This window comes from Scyliorhinus torazame, chromosome 27 (assembly GCF_047496885.1).
Source record: "Scyliorhinus torazame isolate Kashiwa2021f chromosome 27, sScyTor2.1, whole genome shotgun sequence".
In the NCBI taxonomy this organism is placed as follows: Eukaryota; Metazoa; Chordata; class Chondrichthyes; order Carcharhiniformes; family Scyliorhinidae; genus Scyliorhinus; species Scyliorhinus torazame.
The window spans coordinates 12,159,387-12,177,213 of record NC_092733.1 but is presented as its reverse complement, the minus strand read 5'-3'; the positions used below and the strand labels follow the sequence as shown (position 1 = coordinate 12,177,213).

Genomic DNA, 17,827 nt, shown 5'->3' with positions numbered 1-17,827 from the left:
TGTGGGCTGTTCACACAATGCCACACAGGTCCCCGCTCGAGCACTGGAATGATCTGCTGCAATAGAACTTTAGGGCCGCAGTGACCTTCACGGCTTGGGAATGAATGTCCTCCTCCTGCATGATGTGCCATGTCCATGAGGACATGCAACAGGTGCTGCACTGTCACATTTGTTATGGGCCAGGGTTTAGAGAACCCCAAAGTGTATCATGGAGTTCACCTGACCCACAACTTCTAATAGATTGTGGTATGGGGGGCACACGGCCCACTCTACAGGTGTGGTACAGCAGAAATGGAAAAGTATTTTTTTAAAGCACAACAATGTTTATTCTATGAACACAAGTTAACCTTTTTAAAACATACAGTGAACATCTTCGTAACCATTAATTCAAATACAACCCCCAAAGAATACAACACTAAGTAATTCCTTGATGAGGACTCGTCTACTGAGGTAGTATGGGCTGAGGGTAGAAACAGGAAAGAAGAGGTCACCCTGTTCGGGGTTTTCTATATGTCTCCGAAAAGTTCCAGAGATGTCGAGGAAAGGATTGCAAAGATGATTCTGGATAGGAGCGAAAACAACAGGGTAGTTGTTATGGGGGACTTTAACTTTCCAAATAGTGACTGGAAACACTATAGTTCGAGTACTTTAGATGGGTCCGTTTTTGTCCAATGTGTGCAGGAGGGTTTTCTGACACAAGACAATGTTGTCGAGGAGACTACTGAGCTACTAGACTAGAAGGTCTTGAGGTTCATAAGGAGGAGGTGTTAGCAATTCTGGAAAGTGTGAAAATAGATAAGTCCCCTGGGCCAGATGGGATTTATCCTAGGATTCTCTGGGAAACTAGGGAGGAGATTGCTGAGCCTTTGGCTTTGATCTTTAAGTCATCTATGTCTACAGGAATAGTGCCAGAAGACTGGAGGATAGCAAATGTTGTCCCCTTGTTCAAGAAGGGGAGTAGAGACAACCCCGGTAACTATAGACCAGTGAGCCTTACTTCTGTTGTGGGCAAAATCTTGGAAAGGTTTATAAGAGATAGGATGTATAATCATCTGGAAAGGAATAATTTGATTATAGATAATCAACACGGTTTTGTGAAGGGTAGGTCGTGCCTCACAAACCTTATTGAGTTCTTTGAGAAGGTGACCAAACAGGTGGATGAGGGTAAAGCAGTTGATGTGGTGTATATGGATTTCAGTAAAGCGTTTGATAAGGTTCCCCATGGTAGACTACTGCAGAAAATATGGAGGCATGGGATTCAGGGTGATTTAGCAGTTTGGATCAGAAATTGGCTAGCTGGAAGAAGACAAAGGGTGGTGGTTGATGGGAAATGTTCAGACTGAAGTCCAGTTACTAGTGGTGTACCACAAGGATCTGTTTTGGGGCCACTGCTGTTTGTCATTTTTATAAATGACCTGGAGGACGGCGTAGAAGGATGGGCGAGTAAATTTGCAGATGACACTAAAGTCGGTGGAGTTGTGGACAGTGCGGAAGGATGTTACAAGTTACAGAGGGACATTGATAAGCTGCAGCGCTGGGCTGAGAGGTGGCAAATGGAGTTTAATGCAGAAAAGTGTGAGGTGATTCATTTTGGAAGGAATAACAGGAAGACAGAGTACTGGGCTAAGATTCTTGGTAGTGTGGATGAGCAGAGAGATCTCGGTGTCCATGTACATAGATCCCTGAAAGTTGCCACCCAGGTTGAGAGGGTTGTTAAGAAGGCGTACAGTGTGTTAGCTTTTATTGGTAGAGGGATTGAGTTTCGGAGCCATGAGGTCATGTTGCAGCTGTACAAAACTCTGGTGCGGCTGCATTTTGAGTATTGCGTGCAATTCCGGTCGCCGCATTATAAGAAGGATGTGGAAGCATTGGAAAGGGTGCAGAGGAGATTTACCAGAATGTTGCCTGGTATGGAGGGAAGATCTTATGAGAGAAGGATGAGGGACTTGAGGCTGTTTTCGTTCGAGAGAAGAAGGTTAAGAGGTGACTTAATTGAGGCATACAAGATGATCAGAGGATTAGATAGGGTGGATGGTGGAAGGTGGAAGGATGGTGATGTCTAGCACGAGGGGACATAACTTTAAATTGAGGGGAGATAGATATAGGACAGATGTCAGAGGTAGGTTCTTTACTCAGAGAGTAGTAAGGATGTGGAATGCCCTGCCTGCAACAGTAGTGGACTCGCCAACACTAAGGGCATTCAAATGGTCATTGGATAGACATATGGACAATAAGGAAATAATATAGATGGGCTTCAGAGTGGTTTCACAGGTTGGCGCAACATCGAGGGCTGAAGGGCCTGTACTGCGCTGTAATGTTCTCTGTTGTATGTTCTATATACTTTCCTTTTAACATCCATAAGACTTAAAAACAACTTTGAACAGAAAGACCTCAGGCTTAACTTCACTCCTGAGAACAGTTACCATGTTGAAATCAGCAAATGGACATTCATAAGCTTGCAGAGATTCATACACATGCTGCTGTGATTGCAGCTTCCCCAAACTAACGTGAAACCAAACCCACCCTGCAGCAAAAAGCCTAAAGCGAACGTAAAAAGCTGACAGACAGCCCATGACACTCTGTTGAGACGCTGTGTTCTGCGGCATATAGAATCCCTACAGTGCAGAAGGAGGCCGTTCAGCCCATTGAGTCTACACCGACCCTTTGAAGGTCCCACTAATTAGGCCCAACCCCTGTCCTGTTCCTGCAACCCCACCCTAAGGGGCAATTTAGCATGGCCATCTAACCTGCACATCTTTGGACTGTGGGAGGAAACCAGAGCACCCGGAGGAAATCCACAAAGGGAAGTAAATCTGTCACCCTTACTTGGTCTGGCCTACATGTGACTCTGGACCCAGAGCAATGTCTTCAATGCTCTCAGGGTCGGGCAATAAATGCTGACCCAGCCAGCGATACCCACATCCCAGGAGCAAATAGAAAAAAACACAGGGAGGATGTGCAAACCCAAGGTCGGAATCAAACCCGGGTCCCTGGCACTATGAGGCAACAGTGCTAACCATTGTGCCACCATGTTGTCCACCAGCTCATTGAAGGATCACTGACTTTTTTTAAATTTAGAAAACCAAATACTTTTTCTTCCTCATGAATGGGCAACTTAGTGTGGCTGATCCACCTACGCTGTACATCCTTTGGTTTGTACAGGTGAGACCCACGCAGACACGAGGAGAATATGCAACCTTCACACAGACAGTGACCCGGGGCCAGGATCGAACCTGGATTTCCATGAGGCAGCAGTGCTAATCACTGCACCGCCGTGCCATCCAGGACCACTGATTCTTGTACACCTTGGCGCGTTGCTAGACTCCCTTCTGGCCCCCTCAGCCTGATATGCGGCCGGGTCTTGCAGGTGTGTGGCTGGCCCCTGCACATATGGTGCCGCCTCCGGCCTGCGTTGGCCTTGCTGTCTTCTTCAGCATCTGCATGTCTCGGCAGAGAGACCCAAAATCAGTTCGGGCTCCCATCCTGGGACACTTGTATCTCCCAAGCCTCTCCACCCTTACCATGACTGTCCCGCCTGCTCTCAGAGTGCCATCCAGTGACCCAGTTGTGCTGGCAAACGTCACTCTGCACATGTCTCCTGGCCAGACCAGGAACCCCAAGACCTCTGCCAGAAACATTGGGGAGGTCATGCTCAGCTGTCCGCTGCTCATCCAGACACTTACCCTCTAGCCTCGAGAGGGCCCTCAGTGATGAAGCCCTCCACCCACTGTTTGAGTTTTGGGAGCTGCCTCTCTGGTGCTGACGCTCTTAGAGTTCAGGCCTGCTGTTTCCTGAGCACTGGGTGCCCTTGGGCTGCATGCTGGTGAATTGTGAGGGCTCACCTCCTCACTTCCCCATGGTAGCCATTGTGCCAGAATTATGTTTTTGTTGAGTACGAAGCCACTCTGCATGACTTCTCGTTGGGGAGTCGAGTGACTCCCAGGAGGCTGCTGCATTTGACTTTTAATCTTGCTAATGAGATTCAAATTAGGCTTACTGAACGTCTCGCCATTTTTGGGTGAGATCCGGATCTTACCATTGGGAGTAGGCTGGGTGAATTGCAAAATGATTCCTGCCTGGCGCAAATCCGGATTTTGGCTTCACCCGCTATACACCCATCGCAATGGGATCAGTGCCGGGCACAATGGGTGAGAAAATTGCACCCAAAGTTAGGAGAGTAACTTTAACATGAAATAATTATCAAAATTAACCCATAGGATTCTGTAAGCCCAGTTTAAGTCATTGCAGGTGAAGTCAGCTGCATGGGAATGCTCGACCTGTCATATGTGGGACATCATGGACCTTACTGGTATCCTATATGACCCCGTGTGTAGGACGTGTTCTCGAATGCAGAAACTTGAGCTCAGAGCTTCGGATCTCGAGCGGTGGCTGAAGAAATTTTGGCACATCTGTGAGGCTGAGAGTTAGGTGGATACCACGTATAGAGAAGGGGTCACACCACAGCTATCGGGACTTGAGGAAAAAGGGAATGGGTCACCACAAGGCAGTCCAAAAGAAACAGGCAGGTACTGCAGGAGTGCCCTGGGGTCCAGCTCACAAATCGGTTTTTCAATTTGTAAGCTGGATCCATCGGGTAGGGCAGACATAGCCAAGCACCTGGCACTACAAGCGGCTTGACTGCACAGTAGGGAGGAAGAAGAAAGCAGGAGCAATAGTGGTAGGGGATACATTAGTTAGGGGACCAGCGAGGCGTTTCTGCGGCCAAAATGATTCCAGGATGGTGTGTTGCCTCCCTGGTGCCAGGGTCAGGGAAGTGACTGAGTGGCTGTAGGGCATCCTGAAGGAGAAGGGTGATAAGACCGAGAACATAGAAGGTTAAGGTTCCAACGATATAGGTAGAATGAGGGATGATGCAGTGTATCAAGAATTTAGGGATTGAGGCAGTAGATTAAATAGCAGGACCCCTCAGGTTGTAATCTCTGGGTTATATGGGCGGCACGGTAGCATGGGCGGCACAGTAGCACAGTGATTAACGCTGTTGTTTCACCGCCAGATACTCAGGTTCGATTCCCGGCTTGGGTCACTGTAGCGCACAAAGACTCACGAGAGATGAATAGAGATGAAGTCGATGAGGCTTTATTAAGCGTGTCTGTTCCCCAGCAGCTCGATAGTAAACTGGCCTGCGGGGGAAGACTCCGGCTTCTTATACTCCGCCTTCAGGGCGGAGCTTGAGGTCAACGGCCAACCAGGACCCGGGATCTGTCAGCCAATGACATTAGGGCTTCCAGTCCCACATGACCCCCAATACATACTACCACAGTCACTATCTGTGCGGAGTCTGAACATTCTCTCCTTGTCTATGTGGGTTTCCTCCATATGCTCCAGTCTCCTCCCACAAGTCCCGAAAGACGTGCATGTCAGGTAAATTGGGCATACTGAATTCTCCCTCCGTGTACCCGAACAGGCGTCGGAGAGTGACGACTCGGGGATTTTCACAATAACTTCATTGCAGTGTTAATAATAATAAAGTTTATTATTAGTAGTAGTATTTACGGTGCCATGTGCTAGCGAGTACAGAAATAGAAGAGAAGGGCAGATGAATGTATGGCTCAAGAGGCGGTGCAGGTGAGAGGGGTGGAGGGGTTTAGATTCCTGGATCAGTGGGATTTTCCTGGGGAGGTTGCGACCAGTACAAGTGGGATGGTCAGCACATGAACCAGAATGGGACTAACGTCCTTACAGGTGGGTTTGGTAGTGCTTTTGGGAAGGATTTATACTAGTTTGGCAGTGGGAGAGGACAGAGTGTTAATGCAATAGGGACAGAGCATGTTGTGTTTCAAGGGAGTAAGATGAGGTTGGATGACCTCTACTTTAATGCCAAGAGTATCATGGGTAAGACAGATGAGCGTGTATGAACACGTGAAGTTGTGATGTTGTTGCCATCACAGACGTGGTTGAGGGAGGAACAGGACTGGCAGCTCAATATTCCGGGGTACAGGATCTTCATGCAGAATGGCACAGTGGTTAGCACTGCTGCCTCAGTGCCAGTGTCCCAGTTTTGATTCTGTGCTTGGGTGACTGTGAGGAGTTTGCGAGTTTTCCCCGTGTCTATATGGGTTTCCTCCGGGTGCTCCGGTTTGCTCCCACAGTCCAAAGATGTGCAGATTAGGTAGATTGGCCATGTTAAATTGCCCCTTAGTTTCTAAAGGTTTCTGAGTTACAGAGATAGGGCGGGGGAGTGGGCCTAGTATGGTGCACTATGGTCCAAATGGCTTCCTTTTGCGCTGAAGAGGATTCTATGGACAGGGGAGGGCGTAAAAGAGGTGGCGGTGTTGCATTATTAATTAAGGAGTCTGTCGGGGCACTGGGGCTGCGGTGCTGAGGACCTGGGTTCGAATCCCGGCCCTGGGTCACTGTCCGTGTGGAGTTTGCACATTCTTCCCATGTCTGCATGGGTTTCACCCCCGCAACCCAAAGATGTGCAGGCTAGGTGGATTGGACACGTTAAATTGCTCCTTATTTGGAAAAAAAGAATTGGGTATTCTAAAAAATTTTTAAAAATTAAATAGTCTGTTATTGCCATGAGGAGGGACAATATGTTGGAAGGGTCTTTTAAAGAGGCTTTGTGGTTGAACTTCCGAAAAAAAGGGAGCAGTTACACTGCTGGGAGTGTGTTGTAGACAACCAAATAACCGGCAGGCAATAGAGGAGCAGATATGTAGTGAATTCACTGACGTGTGTAAAAACAATAGAGTAATTGTATTTGGGAATTTCAACTATCCCAACATTTAATTGGGATAGTCACACTGTAGAGGGAGCAGATTTCTTGAAATGTATTCAACATGTCAAAGATCCAACAAGCGATGGTACAGCTGGGCGTAGTTCTGGGGAACAGAATTGGACAGGTGTTCGAGGTAGCAGCAGGGGAGCATTTTAGTGATAGCAATCACAACACTGTACGTTTTAAATTTGTCATTGTAAAGAAAATAGTTGTTCTATAAAATAGGGTTTTGAATTGGGGGAAGGCTGATTTTATTAAAATGAGGCAGGATCTGGCCAAAGTAGACTGGGAACAGCTACTTCGAGGTAAATCTACAACAGAACAGTGGGGGGGGGGGTTCAAAATGGAATTGGCGAGAGGACAGGTCCAACATGTTCCCTTTCAGGCGAAATGTAGGAGCAATAAACCGAGGGAACCCTGGATGTCTAGGAATTTTAGGACGGCATGGTGGCACAGTGGTTAGCACTGCTACCTCACAGTGCCAGGGACCCGGGTTCAATTCGAACCTTGGGTGACTGTGTCGAGTTTGCATATCCTCCCGTGGGTTTCCACTGGGGGCTCTGGTTTCTTTCCACAGTCTAAAGATGTGTAGGTTAGGTGAATTTGCCACGCTAACTTGTCCCTTTGTGTCCATAGGTTAGATGGTGTTATGGGATTGCGGCAATAGGGTGGGGGAGTAGGCCTAGTTAGAATGCTTTTTCAGAGGGTCAGTGCAGGCACGATGGGCCGAAAGGTCTCCTTCTGCACTGTCGTGATTCTGTGAGTATTCTATGATTGGGTAGGAAGGAAAAGAGAAGCTTTGAACAGGTACAAAGGGAGCAAACCTACAGAGGCACTCATGGAGTATGCAAAGTGTAGGGGGGACCTCACAAAAGCAATTAGGAGGACAAAGAGGGCACAGAAAATGCAGAAAATGGCAGGTAAGATTAGGGATAATCCCAAAATATTCTGTGAGTATATCAAGGGAAAGAGGATAACCTGGCTAAGAGTAGGACCGATTAGGGACTAAAGAGGTAATCTGCATCACGCCAGATGATATTGGAAGGTTGCTAAATGAGTACTTGGCATCTGTCGTCACTTTGGAGAAGGGAGATATGGGTGCAGAATTCAGGGACTGTTACGTTCTGAAGCACTTTGACATAGGCAGTGAGGAGGTACAGTTGGTCAAATCTCCAGGTGATGAATTGTGTCCTAGATTGCTGTGGGAGGCAAGGCAGGAAATTACAGGGGTTCTGACTCAAATTTTCAATTTCTTTCTGGCCACCGGGGAGATGCTAGAGGACTGGAGGATAGCTAGTGTGGTTCCATTTTTCAAGAAGGGTGGTAGCGATAAGCCAGGGAATTACAGATCAGAGAGTCTCACATTGGTTGTAGGGAAAATATTGGAGAAAATTCAGAAGGATAGAATCATTCTCCACTTGGAGATGCAAGATTTGATCAGGGATAGTCAGCATGGCTTTGTCAGAGGGAAGTCATGCCTCACAATTTGATTTAATATTTTGAGGAGGGGACCACGTGTGTAGATGAGGGTAGGGCAGTTGATGTAGTTTATATGGATTTCAGCTAAGACTTTGACAAGGTCCCACACAGGATGCTGATAAAGAAGTTAAAAACACATGAGTTCCAGGGTAACATTGCAAGTTGGAGCCAAAATAGGCCACAGCTGGAGTACTGTGTTCAGTTCTGGTCACTGCACTATAGGAAGGAAGTGATTGCACTAGACAGGGTGCAGAGGAGATTCACCGGGATTATGCGTGGGATGGAGCATTTTAGCTATGAAGAGAAGCTGGATAAACTTGAGTTGTGTTCTTTGGAGCAGGGAAGGCTGAGAGGGAATCTGATTGAGGCATATAGATTATGAGGGGCATGGACAAGGTGGATAGAAAGCAGTTGTTCTCTTTAGTTGAAGGATTAATAACAAGGGGGCATAGTTTTAAGGTGAAAGGTTTAGAGGCGATTTGAGGAAAATATTTTTCAACCAGAGAGTGGTAGGAATCTGGAATGCACTGCCTGGGAGGGTGGATAAGGTGAGAAGCTGGAATGCACTGCCTGGGAGGGTGGATAAGGTGAGAATCTGGAATGCCCTGCCTGGGAGGGTGGATAAAACAGGATAACTCACTATCTTTAAAAAGTACTTGGGTGAGCATTTGAAATGTCATAACATTCAAGTTCGAGGAAATGGGATTAGTTTACATTTGAACAGGTTTTTTTTGACTGTGCAGTCTAGTTGAGCCGAAAGGCCTGTACAATTCTCTGATTATAGACTCCATTTTCTGAACTGAATTTCTGAAACAGAATTTTGGGTTGTTACGAATTTGAAAATTTTGGCTGACATTGTTTAAAAATCATAGTGAATTACAAATTAATTTTGGGAAAACAGGGAATGGAAATTCAGACATAAATATTCTAGTCAATGGCAGCACGGTGGCGCAGTTGGGTTAGCCCTGCAGTCTCACGGCGCTGAGGTCCCAGGTTCGATCCCGGCTCTGGGTCACAGTCCGTGTGGAGTTTGCACATTCTCCCCGTGTTTGTGTGGGTTTCACCCCCACAACCCAAAAAGATGTGCAGTGTAGGTGGATTGGCCACGCTAAATTGCCACTTAATTGGAAAAATGAATTGGGTACTCTAGTCGCTTGCTGGTTCTGTTAGTTACAACTAAATCACGGCCAGTGCTGGGGCGGAGAATCCATTTCGATGCATGGAATCGGGACCAGCGCAGGTTCCCCGATTCTAGACCGCATTGCATATCGCCTACCTGCAGCCATTGCTGGAGGCCCCCATTCTCCGCCCCCGACCGGCCGAAGTCCCAGCGGCGTGGATCTAACATGGTCCTGCCGGTCGGGATACGAGCATGGTGGCTGCGGACTCAGTCCGTGGCCATCCTGCTCGGGACGGACCGGTCGGAGGCCAGGGTGCGCCTTATACGGGACGGGCAATTTTTGGGCGGGCGTTCCGGGTCGGGTGCGCAGTCGATCGGGGGCACTATGTTTAAGATCCAGCTCCGCGTTCTGAGTCCGCCATGGAGTACAGTGAGGCCACTGGAGGCCGCCGCCCTGCGCATGTGCGGTCTCTGACCCGGAAGTGTGGGGGCCCATATCTGCAGCATAAGCTGATAGTTTTACGATGGTTCACTGCGAGCCCTTGCAGGGCTATGAATATGTGGCCCAGTTTTTCTGACGTGAAAGTCTACAGTTTTTACAACGACATGGGGACATAGTCCCAAAACCCCAGAATCCAGCCCAAGATGTGGATCACATTCAGGACAAATGACTATGCCACTGGTGCAAGGAACGTTGGGGGAAATTGTCTTGTCAAGATTATGTGTTAACATGGAGTATCAGAGTAGTTTGAGCATAAATATTAGACCTCCTACTCATTTCATTCTGTTTTTTCTTGCAGCCAGAAGGGAAAAAAATCGATAGTGTGAAAACTTACAATTTGGATCCCAAAGGTTAGTTCCTTTTTCACCATTAACATTCTTCGCAGAAGCGGTTGTCAAAATGTCATTAATGTTATTACTGAAAAGAGAGTCATGTTGCTGAAGCTTTTCATCTTGCACTGTAAGAATGCCAAACTTAAAAAGATTAATAAGGTTTGCACCACAGGAGAAAACCACATGGGCAGCACGGTTGCACAAGTGGCGAGCACTGTGGCTTCACAGCGCTAGGGTCCCAGGTTTGATTCCCCACTGGGTCACTGTCTGTGCGGAGTCTGCACGCTCTCCCCATGTCTGCGTAGGTTTCCTCCGGGTGCTCCGGTTTCCTCCCACAGTCCAAAGACTTGCAGGTTAGGTGGATTGGCCACGCTAAAATTTCCCTTAGTGTCGGAAAAAGGTTAAGAGGGCTTATTGGGTGATGGGGATAGGGTGAAGTGAGGGATTAAGTGGGTCGGAGCAGACTCGATGGACTGAATGGCCTCCTTCTGCACTGTATGTTCTATGTTCTCAAAAAAGTTGCTGATTGGTTGGCAAGTTGATCCTGATTGGCCAAGGCATTCGAATGGAGAAAGGATCAGGGAACTACATGTCATAATATACACCAGTATATCATGGTGCAGACACACACACTGATGGACACACAGCAAGACCAATCAACACACACACCGCAGCCAATCACCAGTTAGAGCACACTCACTATATAGACAGAGGGCATCAGAGTTCCCGCTCATTTCGGGATGCAGCCTCTCAGAAGGACAGAGCTTACAGCACAGATCTTCACCATGTGCTGAGTGCATAGACTGGTTAGGACAGGCATAGGTCTTTAGGTTAATCTAACATCGTGTTAACCCACAGTGAAAGTATGTTCAACAGTTTCTAACTTAATAAAATAGTGTTGTACTATTTTAAGTGTTGGTAGCCTGCATGTGTTCCACGGATCCAGAGACCCAACACATCATGGTACCAGGAGTTGAACGATGTTAGAACTTCTTAGACCTACCTGCAAGTGATCTGTCTTCCACCGGCATACAGCCATCCTGCAAAATGGACAGCGTCCGCCCGCCGCCGCCGCTCCGCATCACCGGTAACCTGGGGTCCAACTGGAAGATATTCAAACAACGCTTCCAGCTCTACCTTGAAGCCACAGACCGGGAAGCTGCCTCAGACACCAAGAAGATCGCTCTCTTCCTATCCACGGCCGGGGACCATGCCATCCACATTTTCAATTCTCTCACCTTTGCTGATGGTGAAGATAAATCAAAATTCAAGACGGTCCTCCTTAAGTTTGACAGTCACTGCGACATCGAGGTGAATGAAAGTTTCGAGCGCTATGTATTCCAACAGCGTTTGCAGGGTAAGGATGAACCTTTCCAGTCCTTTCTCACCCACTGTAGCACCATCGATCACACATGAGGCGAGACGTAAAGAACTTCAATCGAGGCTTTATTGAGCAGACTTGTTCAGACACGTTCCCCAGCAGCTCACTCACAGAATGCAGCTGCGGGGATTACCCAGGTTCTTATATCCCTCCTATCTGGGTGGAGCCCAGTAGGTGGAGGATCCAATCGGGATCCAGCATCTGTCCTCCAATAGCTGCTCGGCATTCCTGGTGTACCGTATTACCCCTAATACATACCACCACATTCTCCCCTTGTTAAAAAAGAACCCTGCTGGGTGGTGGGTGTTATGGTGGTAGGGGTTTACAGGGTCGGTACCTTAACCATTGAACTATATACAATCATGCCGCTTTTACTGGGCCACCGAATTATTCACATTTTACCCGATTTGCAGCGTGAACTATTTACAACAATGCTGCTTTGCTGAATTATATACATTCGATGAGTCGAGATGGTGCTCTGGCCGCCCTTTCCGATCATCTCAGTCCGGGTGGTGGTGGTGCTGGCTCGGGTCCGTTCGACTCTGGGAGCATCGCGCTGTCCCCTTCTGTTTCCTTACTCCTGGACGGGCCTGGGAGGAGGACCGATCCCCCCGGGAAGGGGGTGGCAGTGGGGTGCACCGGCGGGAGTGAGGGCGAGGTGATTTGTGTTGGGGGGATGGGGAGCTCCGGCGGGCGCCAGGTCCCGCAGAGAGACCGTGTCCTGTCAGCCGTCTGGGTACGCCACGTAGGCGTACTGCGGGTTTGCGTGGAGTAGGTGTACCTTTTCCACCAGCGGGTCTGATTTGTGCGCCCGCACATGTTTCCGGAGCAGGATGGGTCCCGGAGCCGCCAGCCAGGTCGGCAGCGACATTCCGGAGGACTCGTGAGGCGTTTGGTTAGTGGTGGTACACAGCAGGGACCGGATAGAATGAAGTGCATCCGGGAGGACTTCCTGCCAGCGGGAAGTTGGGAGACTCCTAGACCGTAGGGCCAGTAGGACAGTCTTCCAGACCGTTCCGTTCTCCCTCTCTACCTGCCCATTCCCCCGGGGGTTGTAGCTGGTCGTCCTGCTCGAGGCTATGCCCTTGCTGAGCAGGAATTGACGCAGCTCGTCACTCATGAAGGAGGACCCCCTGTCGCTATGGATGTAGGCGGGGAAACCGAACAGGGTAAAGATGGTGCCAAGGGCTTTAATGATCATGGCCGCGGTCATGTCGGGGCAGGGGATGGCGAAGGGGAAGCGGGTGTATTCGTCAACGACGTTAAGAAAGTACGTGTTGCAATCGGTGGAGGGGAGGGGGCCTTTGAAATCCAAACTGAGGCGTTCAAAGTGACGGGAAGCCTTTATCAGGTGCGCTCTATCTGGCCTGAAAAAATGGGGTTTGCATTCTGCGCAGATTTGGCAGTTCCTGGTGACTGTTCGGACGTCCTCGACGGAGTAAGGGAGGTTGCGAGCCTTTATGAAGTGGTAGAAACGAGTGACCCCCGGGTGGCAGAGGTCCTGGTGGAGGGCTTGGAGACGGTCCACTTGTGCGTTGGCACAAGTGCCGCGAGATAGGGCATCGGACGGCTCGTTCAGCTTTCCGGGACGGTACAAGATCTCGTAGTTGTAGGTGGAGAGTTCGATCCTCCACCGCAAGATCTTGGCGTTCTTTATCTTGCCCCGCTGCGCATTATCGAACATGAAGGCTACCGACCGTTGGTCAGTGAGGAGAGTGAATCTCCTGCCGGCCAGGTAATGCCTCCAATGTCGCACAGCTTCCACTATGGCTTGGGCCTCCTTTTCTACTGAGGAGTGGCGGATTTCTGAAGCGTGTAGGGTCCGGGAGAAAAAGGCCACGGGTCTGCCCGCTTGGTTGAGAGTGGCCGCCAGAGCGACGTCGGACGCGTCACTCTCGACTTGGAAGGGGAGGGACTCGTCGATGGCACGCAACGTGGCCTTTGCGATATCAGTTTTGATGCGGCTGAAGGCCTGGCGGGCCTCTGACGACAGGGGAAAAGTAGTGGACTGGATTAGTGGGCGGGCCTTGTCTGCGTACTGGGGGACCCACTGGGCGTAATAAGAAAAGAAGCTGTAGCGCACAAAGACTCACGAGAGACGAATAGAGATGAAGTCGACGAGGCTTTATTAAGCGTGACTTGTTCCCCGCAGTTCAGGAACAGACTGGCCTGCGGGGGAGAACTCCTGGTTCTTATACTCCGCCTTCAGGGCGGAGCTAGAGGTCAACAGCCAACCAGGACCCGGGATCTGTCAGCCAATGACATCACGGCTTCACAGTCCCACATGACCCCTAATGCATACTACCACAAAAGCCCAGGCAGCGTTTCAGGGCTTTGGTACAGTGGGGGAGAGGGAACTCCATGAGGGGGCGCATGCGTTCGGGGTCGGGGCCTATCACTCCATTACGCACTACGTAGCCCAGGATGGCTAGACGGTCGGTGCTAAACACGCATTTTTCCTCGTTGTAGGTGAGGTTGAGGGCGTTAGCAGTCTGGAGGAATTTGCGGAGGTTGGCGTCGTGGTCCTGCTGGTCGTGGCCGCAGATGGTGACGTTGTCGAGGTACGGGAACTTGGCCCGTAAACCGTGCTGGTCGACCATTCGGTCCATCTCTCGTTGGAAGACCGAGACTCCGTTCGTGACGCCGAATGGAACCCTTAAGAAGTGGTATAGCCGCCCGTCTGCTTCGAAGGCAGTGTACTTGCGGTCACCCGGGCGAATGGGGAGCTGGTGGTAGGCGGACTTAAGGTCCACGGTGGAGAAGACCTTGTACTGTGCAATCCGATTGACCATGTCGGATATGCGGGGAAGAGGGTACGCATCTAGCTGCGTGTACCTGTTGATGGTCTGACTGTAGTCTACGACCATCCTTTGCTTCTCCCCTGTCTTCACTACTACCACCTGGGCTCTCCAGGGACTATTGCTGGCCTGGATTATGCCTTCCTTCAGCAGCCGCTGTACTTCGGACCTGATAAACGTCCGGTCCTGGGTGCTGTACCGTCTGCTCCTAGTGGCGGCGGGTTTGCAATCCGGGGTGAGGTTCGCAAACAGGGAGGGCGGTTCGACCTTGAGTGTCGCGAGGCCGCAGATAGTCAGTGGGGGTATAGGGCCGCCAAATTTGAATGTTAAGCTCTGGAGGTTGCATTGGAAGTCCAACCCCAGGAGGGTGGGAGCGCAGAGGTGGGGAAGGACGTACAGCCGGTAATTTTTGAACTCTCTCCCTTGCACCGTTAGGTTTGCGATGCAGAACCCTTTGATTTCAACGGAGTGGGACCCCGCCGCCAGGAAGATTTTTTGGGTGCTTGGCCGAATTACAAGGGAACAGCGTCTTACCGTGTCCGGGTGAATAAAACTCTCCGTGCTCCCCGAGTCGATCAAACACGGCGTTTCGTGGCCGTTCACCAGCACCTTTGTCGTTGTCGTCTGGAGCGTCTGGGGCCGCGACTGGTCGAGGGTCACCGATGCCAAACGTGGTTGGTGTATCAGACCGTTGTCTTCAGGCAGTGTGGAGCCGGCCACACCGGGGTCCTTCCCTGTCAGCCAAGATGGCAGCGTCCATGGATCGCTCGCGGTTGGGGGTGGAAAAAATGGCCGTTCCCATGAGTCGCACGCGGCCGGGGGTGGACAAAATGGCCGCTCCCATGGATCGCACGCGGCCTGTGGGTAGGAAGATGGCGGCGCCCGTCCCCCCCTCGTGGTGTCCGGGGTCCAAAATGGCAGCGCCCGTTGGCCGCCCGTGGGTCGCTGGGAGAGTTGAGCCCGTGGTCCCATTTGTTCCCCGGAGATAGCGGCGACCCCACGGGACTGGCACACCGCTGCATAGTGCCCCTTTTTACCGCAGCTTTTGCAGGTGGCCGAGCGGGCCGGGCAGCGCTGGCGGGGGTGTTTTGACTGCCCGCAAAAGTAGCAGCGGGGACCCCCCGGGTGGTCTGGGATTCTGGCCGCGCACGCTTGCGGAGGGGTGGGGGTTGCCGGGGGGTCGGTCACGGCGGGGGTCCACGGAGCCCAAGGGGCTGCAGCGCGGTCGGGGGCATAGGCGCGGGCATTTTGGGAGGCCACGCCGAGGGAGGCTGCGAGGGCCCGTACCTCTGTGAGTCCGAGAGAGTCTTTCTCTAAAAGTCTCTGGCGAATTTGCGACGATGCCAAACCTGCTACGTAAGCATCTCTGATCAGGAGGTCCGTATGTTCGTTCGCCGTAACCGCTGGGCAGTTGCAGTTTCGTCCCAGGATCGTTAGAGCGTTGAAGAAATCGTCTAGCGATTCCCCGGGGATTTGTCGTCTCGTCGCGAGCTGGTAGCGTGCGTAGACCTGGTTGACGGGCTTAATGTAGATCTCCTTCAGCAAGTATTTCGCCTCTGGGAATTCTTCCGCGCCCTCGATGAGTGAGTAGATTTCGGGACTCACCCTGGAATGCAGGACCTGCATCTTCTGGTCTTCTGTTGGTCTGCCGGGGGCTGTTCGGAGGTATCCCTCAAAACACACCAGCCAGTGTTTAAACGCGGATGTTGCGTTTGCTGCGTGGGGGCTGATTCGCAGGCACTCCGGGGTGATCCGGAGCTCCATATTCCTTTTTAAGTCTGCTCAATAAATTGTAGCACCATCGATCACACACGAGGCGAGACGTAAAGAACTTCAATCGAGGCTTTATTGAGCAGACTTGTTCAGACACGTTCCCCAGCAGCTCACTGACAGAATGCAGCTGCGGGGATTACCCAGGTTCTTATATCCCTCCTATCTGGGTGGAGCCCAGTAGGTGGAGGATCCAATCGGATTCCAGCATCTGTCCTCCAATAGCTGCTCGGCATTCCTGGTGTACCGTATTACCCCTAATACATACCACCACACCCACCTCCGCATCCTAGCGCAGTCCTGTAATTACGGGCCCACCTCCGACTTCATGATACGCGACCAGATCATTTTCGGTGTTCAGTCAGACCCCCTGTGCCAGCAGCTCCTCAAGGTAAAGCAGCGACTGCCATCGAGACCTGCGTGCTACATGAACACGCCACTAGTCGGTATTCCCACATCCAAGCAGCTGAATCGGTGCGGCAAGGTCCCCACGAGGCAGAATGGGTCCAAGCAATCGAGCAACTCCAGGGCCTCAGCCTGGATGAGGGCGGCCATTTCGCGCGCTTTTCGCGGACTCCTGCGCTAGTGCGCACCGAACGAGGGGAAATCGACGTCGACGAACGTACTGCGCAGGCGCGCACCACATATGACCGCACCGCGCATGCGCGGTGGCACAGCGAACGTACTGACGCTACAACGTGCGGCAACTGTGGCTCCGCCCACTTAAAGCGGCACTGTCCTGCCAAATCCCGACGATGCCTGCGATGTGGCAAACTTGGCCACTATGCTGCTTTATGCAAATCAGCTCAGCCTGCCAACTCTCGTCGCTCCAGCCAGCCTCGCAGGAATGTCCGGGCCATTCAACCCACGGTCACCGAGCCCGATTCAGACCTGCTACCCGATATTGACACCGAGGACCCGAAGGCGCCTTTTCGAGTCAGTATCATTACAAAAAACAGGGTGTCCCCGAAGCAAAGAATCCACCTCTATCGGTATACAGCATCGATCCGGACGATGAGTGGTGTGCCACCCTTACGGTCAACCGGTCCCAAATACGATTCCGCCTGGACACCGGTGCCTCCGCCAATCTCATTGCGCGGTCTGACCTCCAAAGCCTTCGTGCCAAACCAGCCATCCTGCCATCAGCCTGCCAGCTATTAGATTATAATGGCAATGCCATTGCTGCCAGCGACTCATGCCAACTTGAAGTGACGCACAGGTGACGCAAAGCCATACTTCCCTTTGAAATCGTGGGCTCCTCGAAAGCATCCCTGCTTGGCGCGCAGGGATGCCAGCTGTTGAACCTAGTTCAGAGAGTTCACTCTCTCTCTCCTGCTGGCGCGTCTGCCTTTCAGGACACTGACTTCAGGGCGCAGCTCAACGCCATTATCAACCAGCACCACGACGTCTTCGAGGGCATGGGCACGCTCCCGTACACCTACAAGATTTTATTAAAACCGAATGCCATGCCTGTGGTGCGCCCACCTCGCCGGGTCCCAGCACCCCTTAAGGACCTCCTCAAGCAGCAGCTGCAGGACCTCCAGAACCAAGGAGTGATTTCCAAAGTCACGGAACCGACCGACTGGGTCAGTTCCATGGTATGTGTAAAAAAGCCTTCCGGCGAATTGAGAATTTGCATTGATCCCAAGGATCTAAATCGCAATATTATGAGAGATCCAATTCCCAAGCGCGAAGAGCTCACA

General features: G+C 51.1%; 1 protein-coding gene across 1 annotated transcript in view; it reads left to right on the top strand.

Annotated features, from left to right (window-relative positions):
- The window catches only part of LOC140403226 (complement C3-like), a 466,462-nt gene that overhangs the window by 254,815 nt on the left and 193,820 nt on the right, over positions 1–17,827 (top strand). Inside the window, exon 22 of the mRNA XM_072490983.1 lies at positions 10,142–10,193. Coding sequence (XP_072347084.1) covers positions 10,142–10,193 — 52 coding nt within the window. The remainder of the gene's footprint in view (positions 1–10,141; positions 10,194–17,827) is intronic.